The sequence below is a fragment of the Orussus abietinus genome, unplaced genomic scaffold (assembly GCF_000612105.2).
Source record: "Orussus abietinus isolate OABI.00-Male unplaced genomic scaffold, Oabi_2.0 scaffold9, whole genome shotgun sequence".
In the NCBI taxonomy this organism is placed as follows: Eukaryota; Metazoa; Arthropoda; class Insecta; order Hymenoptera; family Orussidae; genus Orussus; species Orussus abietinus.
This window is the reverse complement of record NW_019396004.1, coordinates 1,627,870-1,653,063: the sequence shown is the minus strand read 5'-3', so window position 1 is coordinate 1,653,063 and position 25,194 is coordinate 1,627,870. Positions and strand designations below refer to the sequence as shown.

At 52.7% G+C, this 25,194-nt stretch overlaps 1 protein-coding gene across 1 annotated transcript; it reads right to left on the bottom strand.

The window, feature by feature from the left end:
• Positions 1-2,232: 2,232 nt before the first annotated feature.
• Positions 2,233-23,682, bottom strand: LOC105700793 (transcription factor Sp8). Its single transcript, XM_023434337.1, has 3 exons — positions 23,352-23,682; positions 4,177-5,140; positions 2,233-4,108 (listed from the first exon to the last, which is right to left on the bottom strand). Exons 1-3 carry the CDS (start codon positions 23,436-23,438, stop codon positions 3,246-3,248), a joined length of 1,914 nt encoding a protein of 637 aa, XP_023290105.1. The 5' UTR covers positions 23,439-23,682; the 3' UTR covers positions 2,233-3,245.
• Positions 23,683-25,194: the final 1,512 nt, after the last annotated feature.

The following is a 25,194-nucleotide window of genomic DNA, read 5'->3' as shown; positions in this document are numbered from 1 at the left end:
AACCGCACCCCCCGCGAATTGCCGTGGCAATTCGACCCCCCGCGAGCCCAACGCGTCGGCCCCGAGCGAGGAGACCGAAACCGCGCAGCCTGATTTGCATAACGATCTTATTTCGTAATCTCTGGCATATTGATCCGGTTTATGGTGGTGGCCTCGCCGGGGCTCGGAAATTGTTTATTGTGATGAGCGCCGCGACGGCGCCATCGGCCCTCTACACGAGCCGGGTCGTCATCTTTGCAAAATGGGACGCGGGTCTCCCTTTTTTCTCCTGGTATCGTAAAGTCCTTCCGGATGGCTCCATCCGGTAATCACGAAAATTGGACCTTTAATCCGGGTCAAGGATGCTCGCGGATGTCTCGCCCGGATTTATATCGGTTTCTTCTCGGCTCGAATTGACCGTTTCTAAAATACTTCGAGATTGCACTTTGGAGCGACTCGAACGGAGAGGCAAACTTTAGGGTCGGCTCTTTGGGAAGAGTCGAGTCACTCGCGCTAATAATGCGAACCGCTTGATTACACGCCCAGCCATGGATCGCTCAAAGGGATCCACGATGACTCTTCGATTTCGCCATGGAAATCGCATTTGTCCACCCGGGTCGGTAGGGCGAATCGAAGCAATCAGTTTGTTCGACGGTGGAAATGTAAACAATCAAGTGGAGCCACTCCACCTCCACTTCATTTAGGGACTCTGTAAGACCGGCTAATGGGGTCGCATCTCGGCCTTCCGAGCTTGTTAATTGAATTCCTTAATTGAAACGATTCCGCCTTGATCTGACGGAAGAGGCAGTGGTCATCAATCTTGATGAGCGGATTTATAACCTCTGACTTCTTCCTTCCTTCGGTTCTAAATCCTCGCGCGTTGACACCGAGACATTTTTAGCAACTAAATTGGTTTTAACAATGCATAACAGAAGTTATTCACTTTTTTTAGGTAATCACAACAAACTGACCAAGTCAGCTCTCCAAAAGTTAGTTAATGCCAGAAATGTGGGCTAAATATGACATTGCTCCATTTCTATCGTTTCTATCATGACTCAAATATGAACTATACACGCTTAACTTGATTATATCAGCAATGCGTGAGATTAATATAGCTTTACATACGCGTACAAACGTTGGGACATTGCACGTACTTAACATTGTTTAATATTTAAGTATTTTTCTTTAATCATTGTGTGCTGCAAATATGAGTTCCAAATGAGGACCATACGCGAGAGGCTCATGACTCATGATCTTTCATGAGGCAAATTTGATGCTAATTGCGCATCACTATGTCTATCTAGGATGCTGCTGATCTGGACCCTGAAAGACATGAACGGAAGTCGGTTCGCTGCGGCTAAATTAAACGAACAATAAATTCAGCGCCGGTTTTCGGAGTTTCTATTTTTTTTTATTATTGATAATAGCGTATTTATAGTAAGATGTCAACGGTTTACCATGATTTCCATCCGGAGGGTCGAAGAATCGCGTTTACCATTTCCGCTGGTGGATTGACAGCCATCAGCACTTCCTGCAGCCCTGGGAAAGTTCTTTTCGGCAGCGACCTCTCGGGCATATTATCCCATAGACATCATCGGCGAAGGGAGGGCTGAGAGACACCATGAAAGGGGCAGGGGAACTGATGTTATGACGGGACATTTCATGGCTGGAAGGATCCGGGAACTAACGGCCCGTGCTATATTACAGCCGCAGAAGCACTCTCCTCGTCCCTCGTCCCGCCGTGGGTTTTATCGCTCCGCGAATTTGTTAGGCAGACACGAGATTTCCCGAAGCCTCGTGATTAATGTCCCCGAAATTCGGAGTCACCCCCTTGGTAGAATAGACCCGGCTAAAAGAGTCGGAGTCATTTTTTGCCCATCCATTTCGATAGATTTCCGGCGGCCCGGAAGCTCAGTCCACGATTTCCCAGAATCCGTGATTGATATTTGCATCGAGCCGATAAATGAATTTCCGATGTCAGGGAACAGAACATACTGACGTGGACATACGTCACGGAGGTCGGCAACGGCAAAGACGAGCCAAGAATACCACGGAAGCGAAGAATAGAAAAATTGCCAAGAATAAATCTCCCCGGGTGTATGAAACCGTAGCCGGGAAAAACTGTACGGCAATCGGCAGAAATTTTCGAAAAGAAGGCGTAAAAAAATTCCGGATGCAGTGAGCGAACAAATTCCGTACAATGTCCCCGAATCTCGTGGATGACCCAGTCCCTGAGGGAAGAACTCTCTCTTATTCACAAAAGCATCGTTTATTTCCTTTTTTTGTAGGGTGTGTCTCTTTAAAATGAATTCATAATATTTATAATAATACTTTAATAATAATTAATTAATAATTAATAGTATAAGATACTAGCTCGAGAAGGGTGGACGTGATATGGGGGGTGGGTGGCGGTCGGGGTCGCGAATTCCTCGCGACTAGCCAAATTCCAAACGTGTCGCCGCCTACAGGTGTAATATACGTAATTAATAACCATTTCGGACCCGTCCGTAAACCAACGGGGTGACGTTTGGAACTCGTTCCAGGATCCACCAGATCGTCGGAACCGACGAGCGTCGGGACGCCGTCGGTCCCGGCAACGCGTGTAAGGTACAGCCGCTGTAGGGTGTATTTTACACAATATCATATATCGCATCAATATAATATAATTATAATTTCTTATCTCTCTCGCATACGCTCGCTTTCTCTCCCTCTCTATCTCTCCCAGCGCAATTAAAAGAAGGGTCGCTATTTATATTATTTACAAGGTGCATATTCGGGGGGTGCATCCGGGGGTCGACGAGGAGTCCTCAGCCTAGACTATATACAGGCGCGGCGACGAGGGGGAGGAGTTTGCGCGGACCCTGGTCCAGGAAATCCGGGAACGAGGGGCATCGCTAACCGACGGATCGCTGCCAGAAATCGGCCCCCGAATCAGGGATGACAAGACTCGGGCTGGTCACTCATCCCCCGCAAAGGACGTCGCAGTGGAGCATCCCTTGCGGGGACAGCGGGAATGCAACGTGCACCCATCCTCGGATAAGGTCATTCAGAAGACCGTTCCATCGTTGCGCACCGTCAACGTGTTCCCGAACCACCGAGCAAAGTGTCCAATCCGAGGGCGAACGTCGGCCGAGGGACGATTACGGGAAAAGGGGTGGACGGTCCCCGGGAGTTGAAGGGTCGTCGTCGGAGAAAAGCGACGGACTCGAGACTTCCGGCGACCAGGGGAAGGGCTGATTTCCGGGGTCCAGGGTGAAGGAGTCCGCCTAGAGGCTATGTACAGGCGCGGGGGAGGAGGGCGAGGGGCTCTGCGCGTTGCCGGGCGTGGGAGGGTTCTGGGGCCCGGAGGAGTAGGAGTTCTGGTGGTGGTGGTGATGGTGGTGGGCGAGAGTCTGCTGCTGGGGGTGGTGGCGGTGGGCCTGATGGGCCATGTTCTGGTGGGGGGACTGGTGCGGGGACTGGAGTCGCTGGTGGTGCTGCATGAGGTTCAGGTTGAGGGGGTAGGATAGGGACGGTGAGCCCAGGGCCGCGGGGGCGCCGTTGTTGCACGCGGCGGCTCCGGGCCCCACCGGGCTCAGTGCATGCTCATCCCCGCGTGCGGATGATGCGCCGCCGCCGCCGCCGCCGCCGCCGGGACGGACGTTGCGTGATGGTGGTGGGGGTGCATTAGCGGCGGGAGATGCGGGTGGTGGGGATGGTGTGGGGTCAGAGGCGGCGGGGTCATCTGCATCGGGGTCATGGGGGTCGCCGGGGGCTGGGAGTTGGCGGAGTTGGCGGTGCGGTCCTGGAGCGAGGCCGGGGGTCCCGGGGGTCCCGGGGGTCCCGGGGGCCCCGGAGGCCCCGGAGGCCCCGGAGGCAGAGCCTGGTGGGGTGCCCCCGGGGCCGCCGGGCCCGGGCCCGGCCCCAGGCCCGAGCTGGAAGTGGGACTCTGCCGACTCGCGTTGTCCTCGCTGTCTGAGCAAGACTCGGCCGAGGAGCTCCCCGCTCCCCCCTTGCCTTTGCTGCCGCTGGTGGTGGTGGTGCTGCTGTGGGTCTTGACGTGCTTCGCGAGGTGGTCGCTGCGCATGAACCGCTTGTTGCAGACCGGGCAGGCGAATCTCTTTTCGCCGGTGTGGGTTCGAAGGTGCCGCTGCAACTCATCCGAACGTGTGAACCGCTTGCCACAGAAAAGCCAGTTGCAAACAAACGGTCGCTCACCCGTGTGCCACCTTAGGTGGGCCTTCAGATGAGACGTCTTCCCGTACACCTTGCCGCAGCCGGGGATGTGGCAGCTGTGGATGTTCTTCTTCCTTAGGTGGACCCCGGCCGGGCCCAGCCTCTCGGCCTCTTGGCAGTTCGGGCAGTCGCACGTCGCCCGGCCCGTGTAACGCCGCTGCGACCGCGGCGACGCCGCCTGGCCGACCCCCCCTGCCCCCGACCCCTGCGGGCTGCCCGCCCCCCCGGCCGGACTACCGTGGTGGTGCAGCCCGAACCCGGGCGGGCCCCCGGGCAGCATCGACTTGTACGTGTCCTGCAGCAGGTTGTGTCCCGCCGTCGTCGAACCCAGCAAGTGGTTCCCTGCCAGCGCCAGGCTCGTCGAGTAGTCCGCCGAGTAGTTCGCCATCTGCACCCCCACGCCGACCGTGCCCCCGACGTCCAGCCAGCCCCCCGAGGCCGCCGCCGCCGCGCCGTGCACGTCCCACCAGCCCTCGCCCGCCTTGATGCCCCCGTGGCCGGCCCCCGGCATCGCGTTGAACGGCCACGACTCGTAGGGGTGCCGGCCGTACACCGAGCCCAGCGTCGCGCCCTCCACCTTCCCCAGCAGCGCGCTCTGGTGGTGGTGCGCCTCCCCCGACGCCGGCTGCGCCGACGCCGTCCCCGGGAAGTACAGGTCGCTCCCGTACTGCGGCGCCGTCGACGCGCACGACGTCACCGGGGCGCGCGCGTACGCGCCCCCCGTGCTCCCCGCGCTGCTGCTGGCCGCCGGTCGCTGCGTCACCCCCGTCGTCGTGCACCCTCCGCCGTGCTGCGGCGACCCGCCGCTGCTCTGCGGGCTCTTCTTCCACGGGTGGAACCCCTTGCCGACCGCCGCGTCCGCCAGGGGCGGCGGGCTCTTGCTGCTCAGCTTGTTGCACTGCGCCGCCAGCATCGCCAGAGGCGTTCCTCGCAGCCCAGGGTGGTCCTGCAACCAAAAGAGGGCTCTCTCAGTGGGGGGCGAGACCTGCGGCGGGACGGGAGAATCGGCCCGGGTCGCGATCTCGACTTCCGACGCGACTCGGCCGCTGATCGCCGGGAAGGAACGAGCCCCACGTCCTCCCGAAAATACCCGCCCTTACCCGATGTAACGACTGACCCGGGTCCAAGAAACCGCCCATGCATTTGGAGGTTATGTCGGATCCGAACGCCTTGGATCAGGCATCCCGAAGCTTCAAGCAGACTCGATTTGAAACTTATCCAACCTGGCGACCGAGGAACCCTCCACTCGACGGTTTCGGTCTCTTTGGCGGATCTAACCGAAATTAGATATCGGGCCCGGCCTGATTTCCGAGGAGAGCCTCGCCTCGGTAATGAGGCCCAGGGCAAGTCGAGCAAGCTCATCAGGGGCAGTTTCATGCAAATCATGGCGAGACCCTGCAGGGTATCCCGGCCGGCTACCGGTATCCCGAATGGGCTCTCCTGCCCTAGGGTGGAGGGACCGACCCGAGATAGCCGCGTGGGATTCGGACGGGAAGGTAAAGGCTTCGGCAAAGGGTCCGCGGAAGCAGCAGGAAATTAAAGTCTGGCGGCCCCGTGGCCATTAGCAGCCGGCGCCATCGAGGCGACACGCCCAAAGCCGAGGCCGCGACGCTACACCGACACACGCCCCGGTCAGGACGGAATCGTGTGGACATCGGAGACGGAGGGGAGGGACGGCACCAAAGGGCGCCGCACCAGGTGCTATAGTACCGTCTGGTCTAGCGCACTTCGCTATACTTGGGACTGCACGATTCGAAATGGTACCGGGATTGGTGGACTCTGTTGGGACGACCCTAGGTCGCTCGGAGTTTCAGACACTGCGGGGACGTATTGTTCTGCGTATTGCGGACACCTATCAATTTCGATATTAAGGATATCTGTCGTTTTGCGTATTGAAGGGATACCTATCCTTTGATACCTATTAACGGACACCTATCTTTTCCAACATTGCAGACCGATGATCGATGGATAAACGTGGATGTACACGTAGACTTATTATTGGCGAGCCCAAGACCGTGGCTCTACCCGAGCGAGACAAGAGAAGTAATTGAGTCATGTTAATTAATAACGACGATGAAAATGAAATGAAAATGGGTAGGCGAGGGATGACAGACGGGAGTTAGATGATCTCTCTAGGCTGAGCCTTTTTTGAGATTTTGAGAACCCGAGAGATCCGGTCAGCTCTCTAGTGGAAACCCTGGGGCGAGGACTCAGGGTGTGGCTGGACCGAACTATTTCCGGGCAGGGGACGTTATCAGCGGCGGACATTGTGCAAGCCCTTCCCGAATTGATTCCCCAGCCCGAGGACTCCTGGTTCCGGGCCAATGGGTGGGAAGATCCGGAGGATGCAGCCTCCGGAGTGGTGGCGGGTCCTGGACCGCTCGCGGAAGAGCGGACCTCTTCCCCGAAGGAAGGCGAAATTTTCCCCTAGATGGAGGAATTCCTCCCCGGGTTGGTCGAGGAGGAACGAAAGAGGGAGTCGTTTCTCCCCCGGTGTACGAGCCACGCCCTCTTTGGGCTCGGCGTAGGTGTAGGTTGTAGGTACTGTAGGTAGCGTTGGTATTGATCCGCTCGAACAATACGACGTGCCCTCCCGAGACAAGGACATCTCTCGATTAGGTGTTACCTAGGACCCTGCCCGGGAACGTGGTGAACCGCGCCATTAGGTACAACCTACCCCCGCCCACCCCGATTCAGCGCCGTTCAAAATGGGAAATTTTGGAAATCTCGTCCCCCCTTCTGCAAAATCCAGGATCAGTCGAGATCTTCGAGGTACGCGGTGTACCTTGCAATTATGTACGATTTAAAATGCCCAGCCAGACTTTTCCCTATGAAAAAAGGAAAATCTTGAAAAATTTCATCCCTCTTCCTTCGCTCGAAATTCAGTGCCTAAGAAGCCCCATGGACTATGGGTTCAAAAACCATCGCCTTTCCATCGTTATCACCCAAACCCGAGGAGCCGCGCCATTAGGCACAGCCTGAAAACCCCTCGGCTGATTTTCCCCTGTCAAAAAATTAAAATTTCTAGTCTCATCGCTCTTCCTACGTTCAAAGCCCGGTGCCTAAGGAGCCGATGAAGAGACGATGGGTCCGAGGCATCGCCTTTCCAGGGTCGTCGGCACGGTTAAAAGGGAAGCCGGGGTGGGATGGGCGCGGGCTCGTTCCTTTGTTTTAGCCGCGTGACGTCACGCCCATCCGACCGAGCTAGGACTAATAATGCCGAGGGTTATGCCGCGAATAAATTAAAACCAGGACCTCTACCCCTCCCGGTATCTTTTCTTTCAGCGCCCACCTTCCAGGAACGGGACCTTCGCGTCTTCCTCCAAAAAACTGGAAGGTCGGCGTAAAAACTAAGTGCGCCGAGTAGGGGCCTTCGGGAACTGGTGGCGGGTACGTGGCACCGATCGACATCGCCAACCCCTTTACACGCAGGGGAGCAGGTTAAGCAGGCAGGAAGAATCGCTGACAGCCGACTGACGGGCCGTGGTCAAAAAGGGTGGAGGTGGTGAACCGAGTTCCGATTCTCGAGGGTGCCCCTAACCGCAGCTGATGTCTTTTTCTGGCACGAAGCCTCCACCGTGCACGATGGCCAAACTGAACTTCGCGGATAGAGACTAAACGAGCTCGATAGAGTTTCCATATCGCGATCATGTACGTACTACTTAATTACCGGTGCGAGAAAAACTCAATAACCGAATATCACGGTCCTGGGATTACGTTAAAATCTCAACCCTCAATTTCAGGGCGTTGGGGGTGGGATTTTGAGAAGTTCCATTTTGAGGAGAAGCATTTCCCTGAAATTTGATATTTACGGGAACTCGTGAATTCTGACCAGGTTCGTTCTTAAGGGGTTTTTCGCGACGGATGGGAAGAGCGGATGAATTTTTCAAAACGTGGGAAGAGAGTAAGGCAATTAAAAATGGGCGGGCAAGAAGCCACGGTGGTCGAGGGCGATCTTCTCTGACGGGCCTGGCGGAAATTAGTGGGTCGGCAACATGGCCGGGAATACTGCTACAGAAGAAGAGAAAGAAGGGCCAATGGTCGTACCTCTCGGGGAGAAAGAAACCGAAGGCGGTTTTCTGGTTTCCGAGTAAAGGCGCTCGTTTCATAAGGGAGTCGTTGACCCTGAAATAGCACCTGCTCCCCGTTCGGGGATGAGCTTTCGATTGGATTCACCTGCACGGCTCGGATCCCTCCAATTTCCAAACTCCCTCGAGACATTCTAAAATTAGCTCTCGACAGAAAAGAAAAAAAAAAAGTAACGTTTCTATTTCCTCATACATATATCCTGGCAAGGCGAAAAGAATACCGGGAAATTTACCGTCTCCAATGATCCTCCTGACCCCTCCAGGTCAGAGACGGATAAGTAATTCCGTAATTAATCACTGCCGCGAAGTCCTTACCGCGATGTCCGTGAATTATGACGACAGTTACAGCGAGGTATCACTGCACGGAAAGTGGGGTAAAATCGTTTCCACTTCCCGGTAATTATTCCCATGATTCAAGGATCTCCCAAGACGGCACAATGTCACAGTGACGTTTCCAATCGCGACATTGCACAGAAAGAAATTCTGGAGTTAGTGGAAATTGGTAATTAATTGAAGTAGCGGAATAACCGAGAGACTAGAGGCGAACAGGTGGAGGAATCGAAGTCTTGGGGGGAAAGAAATTTTCCAAACCGTGCCTCGGTGTTTACTCGGGGAGCATAAATTCACAGGTTGGAAAAGGTACATAACGCGTGGGGCCTCAGTTTCGGTAGACGGGATTAATAATCTTATTCATGAGTGACCCCAGGCCGAACTACCACACGGACGGGCCCCCGTGTGCCCTCGGTTTCCCGCTATAGTCACGGCTACCTGTTATCCTCCCCTAAATTATGTTTTTTAATTAAGTCCACCGTGAGAGCGCGCCACCTATCTCCAGTCCCGGCGCCGCCGGTGCTGCCCTCTGCGACGTCGGACCCCATAAACCCGGGCCGGCTCCTTGCCGATGGCCTCCGGCCAACAGGGAGCTTTCGAGATTTATTCTCTCCTTTTCGAAGAAAAAAAAAAGAAAGAAAAAAGCAGAAAAAGTAGAAAAGAAACGCAGGAAACCGCCTTTAAACCAGCACCGAGCAGTCCTAGGCTCCGCTTCCCAGAAGACTCAAAGACGCCATTTTCCCTCTTCCAAACTCCACTCGCGGACACTTTGATCTTTGATCACCGTCTTAACCCGGAATTAAAATTTCAGCCCTACCGAGAAAACCTCATTTGTTCCTAATTCGCTCTGTCCTACTTAATGGAAATTAAATAGTACTACCAAATAGTTTCAAACTTGGCAATGTGAATATAGAGGCTATAAGGAAGGTCCTGAGACCCATGAAATTTTAATTTTTTAAAAATTTCTTTATTGGTATTTTCAACATTTCATATAAAAAATGAAATTTCATGAGTGTCAGGACCTTCCTTATAGCCTCTATATTCACATTGTCAAGCTTGAAACGATTAGAGGTTCTAAGGATAAAAATTTCGAGTCGAGCGTTGGGGAGTAAATGGAAAAATAGTTATAGGTTAGGTCCTCTGGTAGGAGGTCAGAGGCGACCTCTGCTCGTAGAAAGACCCCGGGGTGGCCGAACTCGAAATTAGAAGGCGACGTAACTACTTCCGGGCCCTGTGGTGGCAGGTGAGGCCTTGAAGAGGCCCAAAAACGAGGAACCACGAGTCCTTCTGCACGCGTCAGGCGAACGACTGACAGGGAGACGCGCCGGGATCCAAGATGGCGGAAAAAGCGCGCAGTGGAAAAGCCACCGGACGGAATGAAAGAGACGCCAGAGGGGCACAGGGCTACCAATTCATTAGCACTCGTAAATCTGTCGCGCTGCCGGCGTTGAATATTAAGGGGGCATTACCGCCCAGCTATAACTCCTGCCCAGTTAACGCCGTTACACCCCCGTTCGGCCTTCTCTGTACGCCGGGATAAAAGAAGAAGATCTCACGCATGGCACGTGACGATTGGTCGGCTAAAAAAGACAGCAACGCCCAGCGAAAAACAAAATACCCTTATCGGTATCCAAACGGTCCTGATCAAGAAACCTGGTCAAACCCCGCGCCAAATACATTTAAACGATGGCAGTCGAACGCCGAGATTCGGTACATCACCTGGATAAATATTTATTTCTTAATTAAGAGAAGTTATCAGGGACTCGGGTTTGGCATAATGAAAGTACGTTCCTTTTTGCAGAGTTTGTGGTACAGGAGACAACCATATCTATGTGTCTATATAGAAGGATTACTCTCTGTAGCCGAAAATCCGAAAATCCAAGATGGCCGTCGTTGGGCCTGGCAAGGGGAATATCTTTTCCCTGGGAAAGTCTCGGTTTCTGGCCGGACCCTGTGGAACATTCAATCTGCACGGGGACCCCAGATGTCCAAAAAAGGAAAAGAGTCGCTTTCGAGTAATGGCTTCCTCGAAGTTCTCCCCGGGAATGGCGGCCAGTGTTACGAGTGGTCGTGCATCTCGCCAATAGGATCGTTTTCGACAAAAATCCCCGCCGCGTCCCGTTTTTCAGGCGTTACGTCTTCATTAGGATAATGAGAGCGCAGTAAATCTCGAAGGAGTGCACGGCCCGCGGCTTCTCTAGAATACCGCGAATGGGACGGAAGCGGCGCATTTGCATCGAGTAATTTAGTGGGACATAAAATTCTGCGGCCAATTAGCGGCCGAGTGTCCGATCTATCGCCCGGCAGAGGCCGGCTTAAAAAGGGCGACGATGCCGCGCTCTGGGGGGAAAAGGAAGAAAGAAAGGATCGAGACCGATCGATCGGTCGAGGCCTTCGGTAACGCCGGCAAGAAATAATTACCCAGGCCCGACCTCGAGGTCCGCGTGGAAAATTAATATATTCGGGGTTAAATCGAGCACTCGGTAAATAGAGTTTGTCAGGTTTAATAAGCGGCGCCCGGTGGACAACCGGGAAATAAAGATTTCTTAGATATGGCGGACGTATAGGTGCGCGGTTCGGCTGGCGCGACGGTAAGTGGGCCAAAGGCGCAAAAGAGCTAAGAGGGAACTTATCGGAAGCCCTGGAATTAGCATATAGACAGAGTTGCCTCCTGGCGGTCGAAAGCGGACCCAGTGGTAGCCGCGAAAGGGATTCTTTATTTATTAACGATGTACTTTTCGGAGATACGCCGTGTTTACCGTTCCGTTCTCGTTAGGGCCCGATCGGGACCTCCCAGATCGCGGCCGGTGTCGACGAGGGCGAAAAGAAGGAACAAAACTCCACCTCGACGTCGGCCCAAGGGCCTACCTAGGAACTCGACAGAGTTTCGCACCAAATACACGCATACGAATCCCTCCACTTCCGACAAAATCCCCCGAATTTCCATAATTACTCGGCCAACCTGAAAAAGTGTCTCCGCACTCTGGTTAATCGTAGATATAAACGCGCGTTAAGGTATCATCTTCATGTCGGCCAAACTCGGCAGAGTTCCGCACCAAATACATCGACAAGCGCATACGAGCGCGTCCACTTCCCATAAAATCCCTCGAGACGGAATACTCGACCAACCTGAAAAAGTGTCCCCGCTTTAATCGCAGATATAAACGCGCGTTAAGGTATCATCGCCATGTCGGTCGAGTCCAAATCCTTTAATGCGATTACCATTAAGGCCGCGTCCGCATGCGAGGGCTCGAAATGGAATTTGATCGGCTGTCGCCGATGGGATCACGCGATGGGGCAATTTCGCCATTATGTGCGATTCCCGTTGCTTCGCCTTTATCAGATCGCTTTTATCAGGATAAAGCGAAAGTCGCCTTTTCACGAGGCGTCGCGCCCGCCAGTTTCCGCCACCGGCCGCCAGAGCGCGACCTATCCTCGCAGGGACTCCCAGGGGATCCGCGACGAACTTAGCTTTTATACGAGGTTAATTAAATTAGAGGATACGTTCCCCTTCGGTAATGACGGACAAGGGCCCCTACATTGTTGCAAACCAAGAATCGACGTCCCGGGGGCTTTCGTACGTTTATCATTTAATTAATCGCGCCCAATGTCCGGTGTTTCTTTCCGAAGGACTCGTGCTACACTTTTCCCGGTGGCTAATAATTCTACCGGGATTAAAATCGGGAAGGGGCGAAATAAAAAATATTAAAAAAAAATAGGAAAGGAGATTTCGCTTGTCCATTCATCTTAGTCGCAAAGCTTAACCTGAAATTTAATTAACCCCTTCGAAATTGAAATTCCCGGCTCGGGAACGACGGACAAAGATTGTTGCAATCGAAGGATCGGCTCTCTGGGAAGGTTTCCACGTTTATTGAATATTGAATTAATCGCGCCTAAAATTTGGCCGTTTTTTCTTTATCTCTCTCGTCGATGATTTCGCCGGAGGTGAAAACCAAGAGAGGAATAAAAATAGGAGAGGAACTCCGCCGTTATTTATCCGTCGTATTTGCAAAATCGGCCTTCGTCAGAACGGTGGCGCGGTGGTCGGACGTTAGTCGGCGGTGATGTTTATGGAGCATAAAATGGCGGGACGACCTCCAGCCAGGAATAATTCCCTCGAAAGTAACGAAAACGAACGGTCACTCGAAGAACCAGTCGGCAGTAGAAGCGGCTCGACACTCGCCCCTCCTTTTCCGCGTGGCCTTTCTCATGCAAATCCCGATACATATTTCGATTCCCCATCTCCGACTCGTCATAATTCTGCGGAATTCTCGCGAGAAGTGGATTTTCGGGGAAGTTCCGGGCGGCTTCTTTTTTTATTATTTTTTTTTTATTTTTTTTTTCGGGGAGTCCGTCAGAGCAGAGGCTCCGTACAGGAACGGCCGCATCGCCGAGCGGAGGCTTGGATTCCTCCGGGTTAAGTGAGTGAGCAAAGTAATTTGCAGAGATGAAGCGGCTACGCAGAAATCTCCATACATAGCCGTAATAACACGGCGTGGCTCTAGCCGAGTGTTACAAATAGCGGCGGTGCAACAAACGGCCACTAAATCATCCCGGTCGATTCATAGGCTCGCTCCTTCGGCCGTACGTCGACGAGTGCCAGTCGCTCCTGGACGCGTCCTTAAGGACGTCGCAAAATTGATTGACAAGGATTAAAAGGACCCTTGATCTACATTAGATGATCCGTGACAAGAGGGAATCACTACCCCGACAAAAATAAAGAAAGCGCGTGTCACGAAATAACCAGACGGAGGGACCACAGAAACTGGGTTGCGTTTCGCACCAAATACAAGCTTGCATGCGGCGTTTCAGAAATGGCTTCGAAAAATGGATAAAGAACCTCACCGAGGCTCAAATTGTGTCTCCCACGGCGTGTAAAGAGGGCAATGAGACTCTTCCGCGAAGTCGAAAGGGATTTGGAGACAAAGGAAGTGTTTTCAGGAAAGGGGCCCTAGGGAGAGATTGAGGTTAGGGCTCATCGCTCAAGATCGCGGTGCCGGATCTCGTCGAGCAGCATCGTGGAACTCTACGAAGTGATCCTGTAGTTTTTGCGCGTGGTTTTAGCCGTAAGCTGGCCAGGGGATGCCTAAAGAGAGAAAAAGAGGGACGCTCGAGGAAAGGAGGCGTCGAGTGTTTGCACCGAGCCACGTAACGAGTCGAAAAGTATACGCTTATATACCGACTATGAATTATACTCGCTGTGATTATAGGTATTGTACACGCGGAGCTACAGGGCACCGACTGTAACGAGCCTAAAGACGATCGTCCCGATCGAGTGATTTTTTTATCGCCTCCCCCGTCTTATCGTACAGGCAGATTCGGCAGGTCCACCTCCTGAGCGGCATCAAGGTACCCTCCCGAAGGACCAGAAGAATTAATGCCGGGGAAATAACCAGCTTGTTGATAAAAAAAAAAAAGAAAAACCCATAAAAAATTAAACCTGCCCGGTGTCTCTCATTTCCCCGCCCCTCCGTCAGCGGCCTCGGTCGTTATCAGGCCTTATCACGCGTTTACTTTTGCGCCCCGACTCCCCAACGATTTTTCCGCGATGACTGCTTGTCGTGGACTTGTACCTGTACGACAGAAAAGTGTATCCGTACATCCCCTAAGCGATAATTGCGAAGATACGAGCACCTGTGGCTAAGTTAGTGCGTACACCTCGGAATTGTGAGGCCGATAATTATCCGCTCGGCTTAACGTATTTGCTAGTAGAGACCTCGAGTTTGCAACGAGTTAGACGGGGACCGAGGGGAGGAAGTGAGAGGGAGCATCGGAGGCACAACGAGTGGGAGAGAAAGGCAGATACTTCTCTCTTCCACTCATCCTCCGTACCGACCGAGCAAATTGGTTCGCGTGTCTTCGTCGAGCCTGCACAATTTATAGCTTCATTGCACTCGCCGTGGATTCATGCTACGAGCTCTCCTCTCCCCTTTCAGCTAGCGACATTAATGCCTGTAAATCCCCCCTCCCCTTTATACCCGGCTATGAGAAAAAAATCCCAGTTTTATTTCGGCCAACCTTTGAGGCCGGCCTTAATGAGTAAGAGCGGCGTTAAGATGGGTAATTGACGGCGAATCCTCGGTGGAATAGAGGCCAGGCTGTCAATGATGGTCAATGATCGTCAATGGTGGAGAGAATCCACGGTCGTAATTAATAAGAGGTCGATAGGTCGAGCCTAGAGAGGGTAGATCCTTCGACCGATCGGATCGCCGCCATTGAATCAGCCCATAAACCCGCGTAATCCATAAAGCTCTCACCCCCTCTCTCTTTTCTATTTATTTTCATTTCCCCTTAACGTTCTCCATCTCTCTCGGCGAGCATATCCCTGTCCTTTGGTAAGTCACCCCGAGTGTACACCACGATACGCTTGGAATCACTGCAACAGACTGTGACATATTAGGCCACCCCCTGAGGACATCATCCCCGTATAAGAGCCCCATAAGAGGGTGACTCCTCGTCCAGATTTATTGTTTCGCGATTTAGTGGCCAACCGACCCCCGTGGGAGCAGCCTTCGGGGTTGCAGACCCTCCGCTTGCACACGATAGAGAGGTCATAAATAAATTACCGGACCACTCCATACATCGATATTTATCGCCGATCGGCCCAAAAAGTGTCTTCGCTGGGGGTAAAGTGCTCGCCTCCGCCGTGTACAAGCTCTACAAGGATCGAACAAGAAACCCATGGCTTTCAGGCCCCGAAGGCACTTATCGATCATATCGAGTTTCCATCGATTTCCTACGTGGACCCGTTAGAAACCTGACTTGGGGCATCCCAGAACGACTTATCGCTATCAAAGGCACATTTCCGGTTCACCGATGCACCAAGGATATCTGCATACGCGAGAGTGGCGGAATCGTAAGGGGGGTGAAGGTCTAGAAAGACGTGGCTGATGGAAGGATAAAAAATTAAAATCATTTATCCTGACGAGGTGACATGGTCCATGGCACGATAAGAGCTTATCCCGACCGCCAACCTTATCGCCAGCGATGGACATGGATCCAAAACGAACGCATCTCATTCAGACTTGAAATTCCCTGATTCTTGGCATTGTCGACACAAATGGCGATTCCATTAGGGACATGACGCGTTATGCATCGGGAATTGGGCCTGCGATTACATTACTGGAATTTGTCTAGAGGTATCAAAGCCAAGATCGATCGGATAGAGGTAACGAAGACGTTCGTAAAGCTTCGGGTTTTAATCAGGCCTCGGGACAGGCACGAGTTAGCTGGGCAATTAACTGGGCGTTAATCGAGCCGCGATGTAAACCGGAGACCAGCGGTAGATCAATTAAAACGACGGCACGAAGCTTCCCCATCTCGGCGATGCAGAAGGATGCATCGGGATGCATCAGGGTGCATCGGGATCCAGGAGGAAAGGAGTCCCGAGCTCGCGATGCTCGATTTCGCCGCATTCCCTCGTAAATATCGCCCGCAATTATCCCGGCCCATTATACTCGCTTATAAACGCGTACAGCGGCCCATACTCGCTGGTACGCCTCGTTGCTCGAAAGCATACCGGCCTGTACTGGTGGCGAACCCGAAGACGCAAGGTGCACGCTGCAAGATGCACCCCATGACCGGTAGAATTGCATGCCCAGTAAAACCCAACAAGGAATACCCTCCCTGCCCCCGGCTCGATTTTTTTCTGCCCTTTTCTTTGGTCCCTATGGGCGCCATTTTGGATCTCTAGGTCCCTTTCAAGAGCCTCATCTCCTTCCCAAGCCGGGATAAACCATAAAGCCTATTGTCTTTTCCACGGAAAATCCCTCCAAAATCAGGACCCAAGTACCTGAATTTTTCCTTTACCTAACGATGCTAATTTACCCTTGCAGAATTTTTTCAATTGCAAGATTTCGCCCTCCGTGTTGATATGGGAAAACTCGAGGATCTTGGATTAATGTAGGGGGGCCAATTTTGGTATATGGCGGTGGGTCTATTTCTTTACCCTAGTTTGTGGCCCGAGTCTATATTGGCGCACCTAGGCGCGTGCAGGGTACGGTAATGATACTTTCGACTCGCCGGTTTATCGCACTAAGGTCTCGCGCAATTACCCGATAAACCGGTTCACTCGCAAAATGCCCTCCACGGTTCTGGTACACGGGCGGATCTATCGGCAACGTGTTCGCCTCGCGATCGGTCATTTTCGCTCGTCCGCGAACGAGGGCGTTAGCGCCTCGCTGAATATTCCCCTATCGGTAGTCCGCTGTCCCCATCCGTCCTCTTCCTTTTGCGACTTCCCCCTTTCCATGGGAAAATCCTCCTCGAAGGCGGCGCCAAGCCGCAGCGAGACAACGCTTCTCTTTGTTTCTTTGCTTCTCTCCTCGTGGAAGCGAGGACAAGGGCGGTCTCTTTTTCCTTCCGACGTGGCCGATCGGACGCGTCATCGGCCCGATAAATCAAACCAGTCAGGGTTTTCTCGACTTGCCGCGGTGACGGGGTGTCAGTGTTTTGGCTCGCGCCACGGGGAGCTCGATGCCCCGCCGCGCCTCCACGCGGCGACTTCGTCGACTACCATGATCGCTCAGCGATCTCTGATAGTCGCTTCTTCTCCATTTCCTTGATTGAATTTCTCTCTTCTGCAGCATCCCTCCGTTTCTTCAACCCCTTGGCGATGTATCTTTTCTTCTCGAGAGGTGTTGAGTGTTTTGGCTAGCGTCACGGGGAATTCAACCCCCCGTAGCGACTTCGTCGACTACGATGATCGTCGCTTCTTCTCCTTCTCGTTGATTGAATTTCTCTCTTCTGCATCATCCGCTCGTTTCTTCAACCTCGCTCTAAGAACCCACTTTTTTCTTCTCGTACACACGAGACATCTTAATATTATGTTACGTAGTTATAACTTGTACTAATGTAACTAATCCGTCCAGTGCGAGGCTTTCAGTTTTTCGGCTGGTGTCACGGAGAGCTCCAGCGCTCATCGCTCCATCATCTCTCCTTTTCTACGGTCCCCTCATGGTAACGCATATTTTCTTCTGCCAATACGTAGGGGACTTCGGGATTACATAATGCAGCCATTAGGACCGATCCTCGCGAGAAGTCCTCCCGATGCAAGGTGTTGGATGTTTTGGCTAGCGCGACGGGAGGTCCGCGCCCCGTGGAGCGAGACTGCGAGACTTACGACAACCCCCGATCTCCGGAGGTGTTGCTCGCGCATTGTTCGTCCTGAAAAGGCCCCTCTTCTATCTTTCGCCCCTCCTGTCTCTCTTCCTTCGGTCTCTTTCTCTCCTCCTCCCTCGTGCAGGTCTCTCGCGCGGTCTCTCGCTCCTCGGGGCTCGAATGACGATGCGATCGTCCGTCAGGATAATGGCCGGTAATTCGATGTGCCCCGCGCGAGAGGAACATTGTTTGCCGCGGCGCACAACTCTTCGATTTTCAATTACCCTAACCTCTCGACTGGGATCTGCGCCAGAGGTTAGGAGATAGCAAGAGAGCTGAATTGCCCCGCAAACTCGCCCAGGGAGGATAAAATGGACGTCCTTGGAAACCGCCTTCCACTATCGGACGGCTCGACTTTCCGCCGCCACTTCGTGGAAATAAACGAGTGCAGAAATTATCCCTGCACGCACGTCGTTTTGTACGATCGAGGAGAGACGCGGTTTATTATCCGATCCATTTTCCAGCTTGTAGAGTTAGCGCAGTTGTTCGACATCGGGCGATCGATCATTCCTGCGGAAGGTCTTCCATAAGTCGGGGTCGAGAATGGCGGCCATCTTGTCACCCCGAACATCTGCCGGTTTCCGACTCGGGGATGAAAATTCCACTTCAACGGCCAAAGTATCCCAAAATATCCAAAATATGGGGCCGATCGTCATAAAAAAAAAGCTGGTTGTCAAGAAGACTCGAATTTTTTCCAGACTTTAGCCCTGACTTTCAAGGGCCATTCCGAATTGCAGCATCCTCGCTGGACGGACCAGGGCTCTTAATCTCGAATTCAGGATTTATTTCCGATATTAATAGATTAACATGAAAGATTTCCTATTATTGCGAAGTCCCATCATTATTCAACGTTTAAAAGTCATACGAACATTGTCGATTTCCCATGCAAAAGTTGATATACGAACTCAAGAATCGGATCCCAGAGATGGGAATCTTGAATTTCGGAGTTAGGACGTCGCGCCAAATTTCGAGGGCATTCTCAGCGAAGTTAGGTTAGGTTAGGGTTCCGTTCTTTCAGCGGCGACATCCGAGGACAACGAAGAATTACGTGTTTCCCGAATGGCTGCGGTCGCGCAGGAAAGCACCACTTTTCGGGGACAAATTGGGATGACATTCTGCGCACCATGAGACGCATTCTCGGGCAAATCCGCTCTCAAGGGTCCCAAAAAGGGACACGAGGTCCTATTCACCGTGACGAGGACCTCGGGACCGCGACAAATACCTCCCCGTGTCCGTTCGCAGTCCATTGTTGCACTCGAAAGTGTCACCCGGATTCTTCCCGACGTTTCTGCTCCCCAATCGGATTACCGGCTAAGCCGAGGGTGGAAACGAAGCGACCATGGCGGAAATTTTTCGGAAATCCTTGCGCAAAGGAAATGGCAACCTCCTTGGTTATCCTTCCGGTTGCCGATATGGCGTCACAGAGGAAATCTATCGACCTAATGACTATATCTTCGTCCTTTCCCTCTCGGGATATTTTCTGAAAGCACAGATCCGTCCCAATGGGGACGTAAACACCGTGCAATCCCGTCTTAAAGTATTCATCTACCATGAATAACTTCCATGGAGGAAGCCATAATGATCCGGGTGAACTAGAGCTTGAATCATGAAAGTATGATGGGTATCGGTATTCCGTGATATCATTCCCTAACTGCCCCTCTCCTTTCTCTTCCATCTCCCTTCCTTTCTGTCAACTTATCCTTCTCTCTCCCTCTCTGCACTCGTTGCTTATTGATGGGATCGATCCTCGGTAAAGAGACCGTAAGAGACGATTGGTTGCACGTTACGGAATACATTTGCTGGGCAGGTTCAACTCTTCGCGAAATAAGAGAAGAGAGAAAGAACAAGGGGATACTTTCCCAGGATATGGGTCCTTGCAGGTGTCTTCGAGATGGGCGATTTTTTTCGAGTTACTTGGGGACCTGCTATTGGGCCGATCAGGTGACGGGAGGAAGTGGACATCCCGGTGCATCCTCCTGCATCCTGTCAAGTGGATCCCGAGGGATACAAAGAAGCCTGGGATAAATAATTGGCTCCCGGGAGCACAGGTAGTCTCCTTGATCCCTAGGAACCTTGCACAAGGAGCATTGTCCCGAAGGACACTCGATACACCTCGGCTCGGGTTCACCATCGGCAAAGGACGAGCAAACTCTGACACGCGATCCTTCGGTATTTCAGGATCGTCTCCAAGCGACATAAAGAGAGTGCCACGTACTCCACTTTCACTAGAAATTTCTCATGAACGAGAAAAGAGGAAATGTAAGAACTCGCGAATTTTAATATAAAGGATACCAGCGATTGGGATAATGTCTTGTAGATTTTGCGCCAGGATATTCCTGGGTTGATAGAAAGGACGAGACGTAATCCCCATCAAAAGGAAACAACTAATAGAGCGACTTAATACTTAAAAAGGGATATTTGTATTTTATGGTATAGTGACATTAGGAAAAAATTACACAATTTCTCATTATAAGTTAAATGAATCTGGTAATTTCTCTTTGTGAGCTTTTCGCGATTCCTCCGTGTATGTCTTTATTTAAAAATTCGAAATCATGGAAAAATTAATTCGTGGTTAGCGCGAAAACAATGGAACCCCAGGACGGGTTAAACGTCTACATCCCAGATGCATAATTCCCTAGTACTGGACTTCGCGCTCCTCTATCGGGGCCTGGCACGCAAGTCTTGGTCAAATTGGTTATTCCCGGGCGAGGAGTACCTTGTTGGAATTAATGGGATTCAAGCAGACGGCGAAAGGAAGAAGCGCCCTGTCGTAATTTCGAATCCACCAGGAAGGGCGCCTTACGTGCGTCAATTAAGCGAAAGGAGAAAAACCTCCCTGCAGGGATTGCATTTGGGCACGCAGACCCGCGAAAGGGCCGCGAGCTTTCCCCGGGCACTTCATTAATACTTCTCAGCTTCCTTTTGATGGCACCGATTTAATTACTTTTTTTTTAACCCGCGACTCGTAAATCATTCCGGCCCACGGTTGGCGTTCGTCCTCCCGACGAGTCGTAAAGCGAGGCCGAAAGAACGCGCCTTACACCAAGACCATGGCCAGCCTCGGAGAATTTGCTCCAGAAAGCTGGCCGGGTCCTCCTCTTCTGTCAAAACACCCGCGGATCATCCCGGATAATCCCCCTAAGGGAGCCGATAAGAGGGGGAGAAGAAACGTCCCATGAAAAGAGAAGAAATGTCAGCGAAGACCGCTTCAGGAAGCGGAAGCGTCGCTTCCATGGACGGGATTTCAGGGATTAGGGCAAGGTGGATGGAATGGTCCTATTATCCTTCCTGGACCACCAAGTAGGCGAAAACGGTCGAGACTTGAGATTTTCCTCAATTTTTCCGAAGACCACCGCGCAGCTCTTTTGTCACCAAGTCCTGACCCTGGGTTATTTCGCCACCAGGGATTTGCATATCTATCCTCCATGGGTTTCGATCGCATCCTTGCATCAATCTCTTCAGATGAGTTCTCCAGTAATTACAGGAGAGGACTATTCGAAAGGGTGAAAAAGTGAGAGATGTCAGATTTATTAAGAGGAATATCTGGACTTAGGGCAAGATCCCTGGAATGGTTTGATAACCTTCCTGGGCCCCCAAATTGGCCAGGTTAAAAAGAATGTCGAAACTAGAGGTCCTTCCTAATTCTTGCAGGACACCTCACAGCTGTTCTATCACCAACCCTCGGCCCTGCGTTATCTCGCTATCGGTGGATTTCCATATCTACGTTCCATCGGTTTCAATCAGATCTGTAGTCGGGAAGTCGGCAAGATAGAGGAAGAGCTCTCCAGCAATTACAAGAGAGGATTATCCGAAGTGGGTCCTAATTTGCTCCTAGAGACAAGGATCACCGCCGATCTTATCCTAAGCCTCTTCGGGATCGGGCCACTAGGGACGTCCGGTAGCACCTGATCTCGACGACGGGGACTTCTGACTCTTCTGTCAGGATTAAGATGACTATCTGCCCCGAGGCAGGTTCGGATCGGGCGGAGTCCGCTGCACCAAAGTAGCCGAGACCAGCCCAAGCTCCGGTACGTGGGGAAATTCGAGCGACATCCTGCCGATAAGGACCTTGCCGACGGCACAGGATTCTGATCCTGGATCATCCGAATCCTCTTACCTGTCCGACACTCGCGGTTCCCAATAAGCGACATCCGCCACCTGCCCGAGTGACCGCATTTAATATTCAGGCAATTTGGTTGGTACCACCTCTAATCGATGCTGGACCACGGTACCAGCTCTAAGGAACCTGGTTCCTTTGTTTAATCCGGACTCCGTTCAGAGACTGGCAGTCAAGATACCTCGGTTTACCGACGGTAGACACGTTTGGACCTCTTTTTGCCGAGGAGGATCAGCACCGAGGAAGATACTTGTCGATCCAATAGCGCCTTTCGATCCGTCCCTGATGGTAGCCAGGAAAGAGGGTGGCAGCGAATGGACCAGACTTTGCGTCCCTATGTCTAGGTTGACCGTTTAATCTTCGGTCCCGTTCCTTAGAAGACTCGAAAACCAACAACTAATTCGTCATCGAGAGGCTCCCCGACCAGTCTGTTATCGAAACGGTATCCTCTGCGGCCACTTCACAGGGAGACTAAAAAGAAGAGAACGTGTCGTGGGTCCACTCACCACATGTCCGTGCACCGGGCCCTCGATGGACCCAAACCCCGGTCCGATTCTCCTGCTACCTAGCAGCCTATCTACTCGACGTTCCAAACTCACGTCTCGGGGGACTCCAAAACCCACGGCGGATCCGTCATTGAACAATCCCAACTCCAATCCGTCATTGAACAACTAAAAAGAAGAGTACATCTATCAGTCCACACGTTATGTCGCCTCCGTGAGGAGGGCTCGAGGGGTCCTAACATCGGTCGTGGGTGTTTCGAGCACCCAGCGAAGCGACCTACACGAGGTTTCACCTTTGTATCCGAAAAGTCTCAAACCTAGGGAAAGTCCAGGTCTACCTGGAGAACCCTAGCACCGTGATCTCAGACTCAGGTATCGCCAAATGTCAAAAGAGACCCCCACATCATTAAAAGTCCCAATCGTGGAAAATCGTGCTCTAGCTCGGTGCCCTGACACAACGGCTCACGTCCACAACGTCCACCCCCAACGTCGAAGTCTCGAGCTTGCTAAAAGACCCAGTGGGGAAAAATCCCGACTTAACACAATGCCCTAACACGATATCCCAGGTCCACACGGTTCGCAGCTAAAGTCGAGGTACTTTACTTAAAAACCCGACGGGGCAGTCATAGCCAAACACGACGCCCTAACACCCCGTCACCCCGCAACGTCAAAGTCTCGCGTATTAAGAGAGTGCCACATAGTGGAAGGTCCCGATTGTGCAAAACCTGGTTTAACTAGGAGCTTTCGATCTCAAAGTCTGGTTCCCTAACTCTTAGCCCTAGGACAAGATCCGCAGTCCTGGCCCGCCGTCTTGACCTATCCGCAAGGTCCCAAACCCAGTGACCACCCTGGCGCAGATCCCACCCTACCTGGAGGCCCCTGCACAAAGTCCCCGGTTCCCTGGTGGAGACCCCAGTTCCGCGGAACCCAAAGATCGAGGAGCAGCTCGTGTCCACTCACCACGTGCCCGTGAACGGGGGACTTGCTGATGGACTGGAGTTGCGGGTAGAGTTGGCCGGCCGCAGCCGGAGTCATGTCGGTGAGCATGCCCCGGACCTCGGGCGGAGTCTCGCGGTTCGTCTTCGACTCCCGGTCGCGGGCGTGGAGGCCGTGGACCGGCGACGGTCGCGCAGCGTGGGCTCGATAGTCCCAGAGATCGCGATGAACATTCACGAGGGTCTCGCGGTCGGTGGAGGATCGGTGCCAGTCCGGGGTGTGTCTCGCTTGACCCTTACCGACGGAGCGAAAAAACCGAACGGCGTGGTCGGAACCGGTTGGCGTGGTTCCCGCTCTTCGCGCCGTGACAGACTGCCGTCCGACCGGTCCGGTTCGGCCGGACGTGCGGCGGGGACCGGGAACGGGGCATGCCGCCCCCGGAGGTGGCCGACTGGAGGTGGAAACTGGTTCGGAAGGCGGTAGGTTAGGATCCCGTCAAAGGGGAAAAGGGGCCGACGCAGAGGCGGGCTCTGCTCTGGCTCGTTCTCCGCCTATGGATACGCCCCTTCTCCTGGGGCGGACGACGCTTCCGAGTTTCCCCCGCGCGGCGCGCCACCGCTCCCGACCGCCGCGGACCTGGCGCCATCTCGCGGATCTACAGCCAAGCGGACGCGCGTGCAAGCCTAACGGGACGCCGAGGTACCTCTATCGAGCGCATGCTCCTGGCACTCTCCGTGGCTTTCCGAGAACCCCCGGGAGTGCCGGCGGAGGGGACGGACCTCCGGGATTTTTACTTATGGCGAATTCATGATAATTGCCGCCGATTAGACAGGGATAAGGAGAATCGACCATGACGAGTGACGGCGCGCGGAGTGCTACGGGGTCACGGGAATTATTGGAGAATGTGCGGACTCTACGCGCGACGACTTCTGATCTTCCGAACCTCTTGGAAATTATTTTTATGTCAAACTGTTACTTTCATGGCGGAAGGGAGGATTCAATTTTTAACCACTTTTCTAGGGCTTTGGGGCGCTGCTACCTTCACCGAGATTCAAGGAGTGGGTCCAGAATGGGAGCAAACATCTCAGAAAATAACCTGACATTTTTCTTACGGTGAATTCGAATGATAATTGCGACGATTATACTGGGACGGGAAAGTTGCGTGCGAAAGTTGCGTGTGAATACCCGCCAGCGGAAAGTGCGGGATAAATTGCCAACCACGTCCAGATCGCAATGGATGTTCGCGATCTAGATAGATCTTAGCCAGTTTATCCATCAAGGACCGAATATCTCAATACGGTCGACGTAAGTTAAGTAAGCCGACGGTCTGAATAATTAGCAGGACCTCGTGAGCTCCTAATGTGATTTTAATCGGCCAGTTTGAATTTCAAATCTTATTGACGTGGCCTTATAAAACGGGACCCGACAGGGCTACAGGAAAGGAGCCAATTACGTTTTCTTCTTCTCAGTGGCGTACGAGGCTGCGAGGCGGGCTCCCGAAAAGTTCACCGACCAGCAGGATCTTTGGAAAATCACACCTCGGATCTAATGTGTTGCCGGTCTTCGAAATACCTACGCTAATGGCAGGCAAACCGTGAACCTGGACCTCTGATCGCATTAAGGTCTAATTCAAAGAGGAACGAAAGGAGACTCGTGGCGCCACTGCGGCGATCCCGCCTAATCGCGGACCACTCATGACCAAGCTTCATCGATTACCTCTTAAAAATCGACACCGATGATTCCCATGATTTCCCTTAATTGAAAATGAAACTCAAGACACGATGCAAACCGCCGCGACAAATTCGCGCAACAATGGAATCTTTATCAACGCCCTTAATAACCACAATGGTGGATATCAACTAACTAA

Coding starts and splice junctions, on each gene's coding strand:
- LOC105700793 (XM_023434337.1), bottom strand. CDS start 23,438: ATGCTCACCGACATGACTCCGGCTGCGGCCGGCCAACTCTACCCGCAA. Junction 5,141..23,351: donor CCCCCGTTCACGGGCACGTG/GTGAGTGGACAC, acceptor TTTTGGTTGCAG/GACCACCCTGGGCTGCGAGG. Junction 4,109..4,176: donor CCACCTAAGGTGGCACACGG/GTGAGCGACCGT, acceptor GATGAGTTGCAG/CGGCACCTTCGAACCCACAC.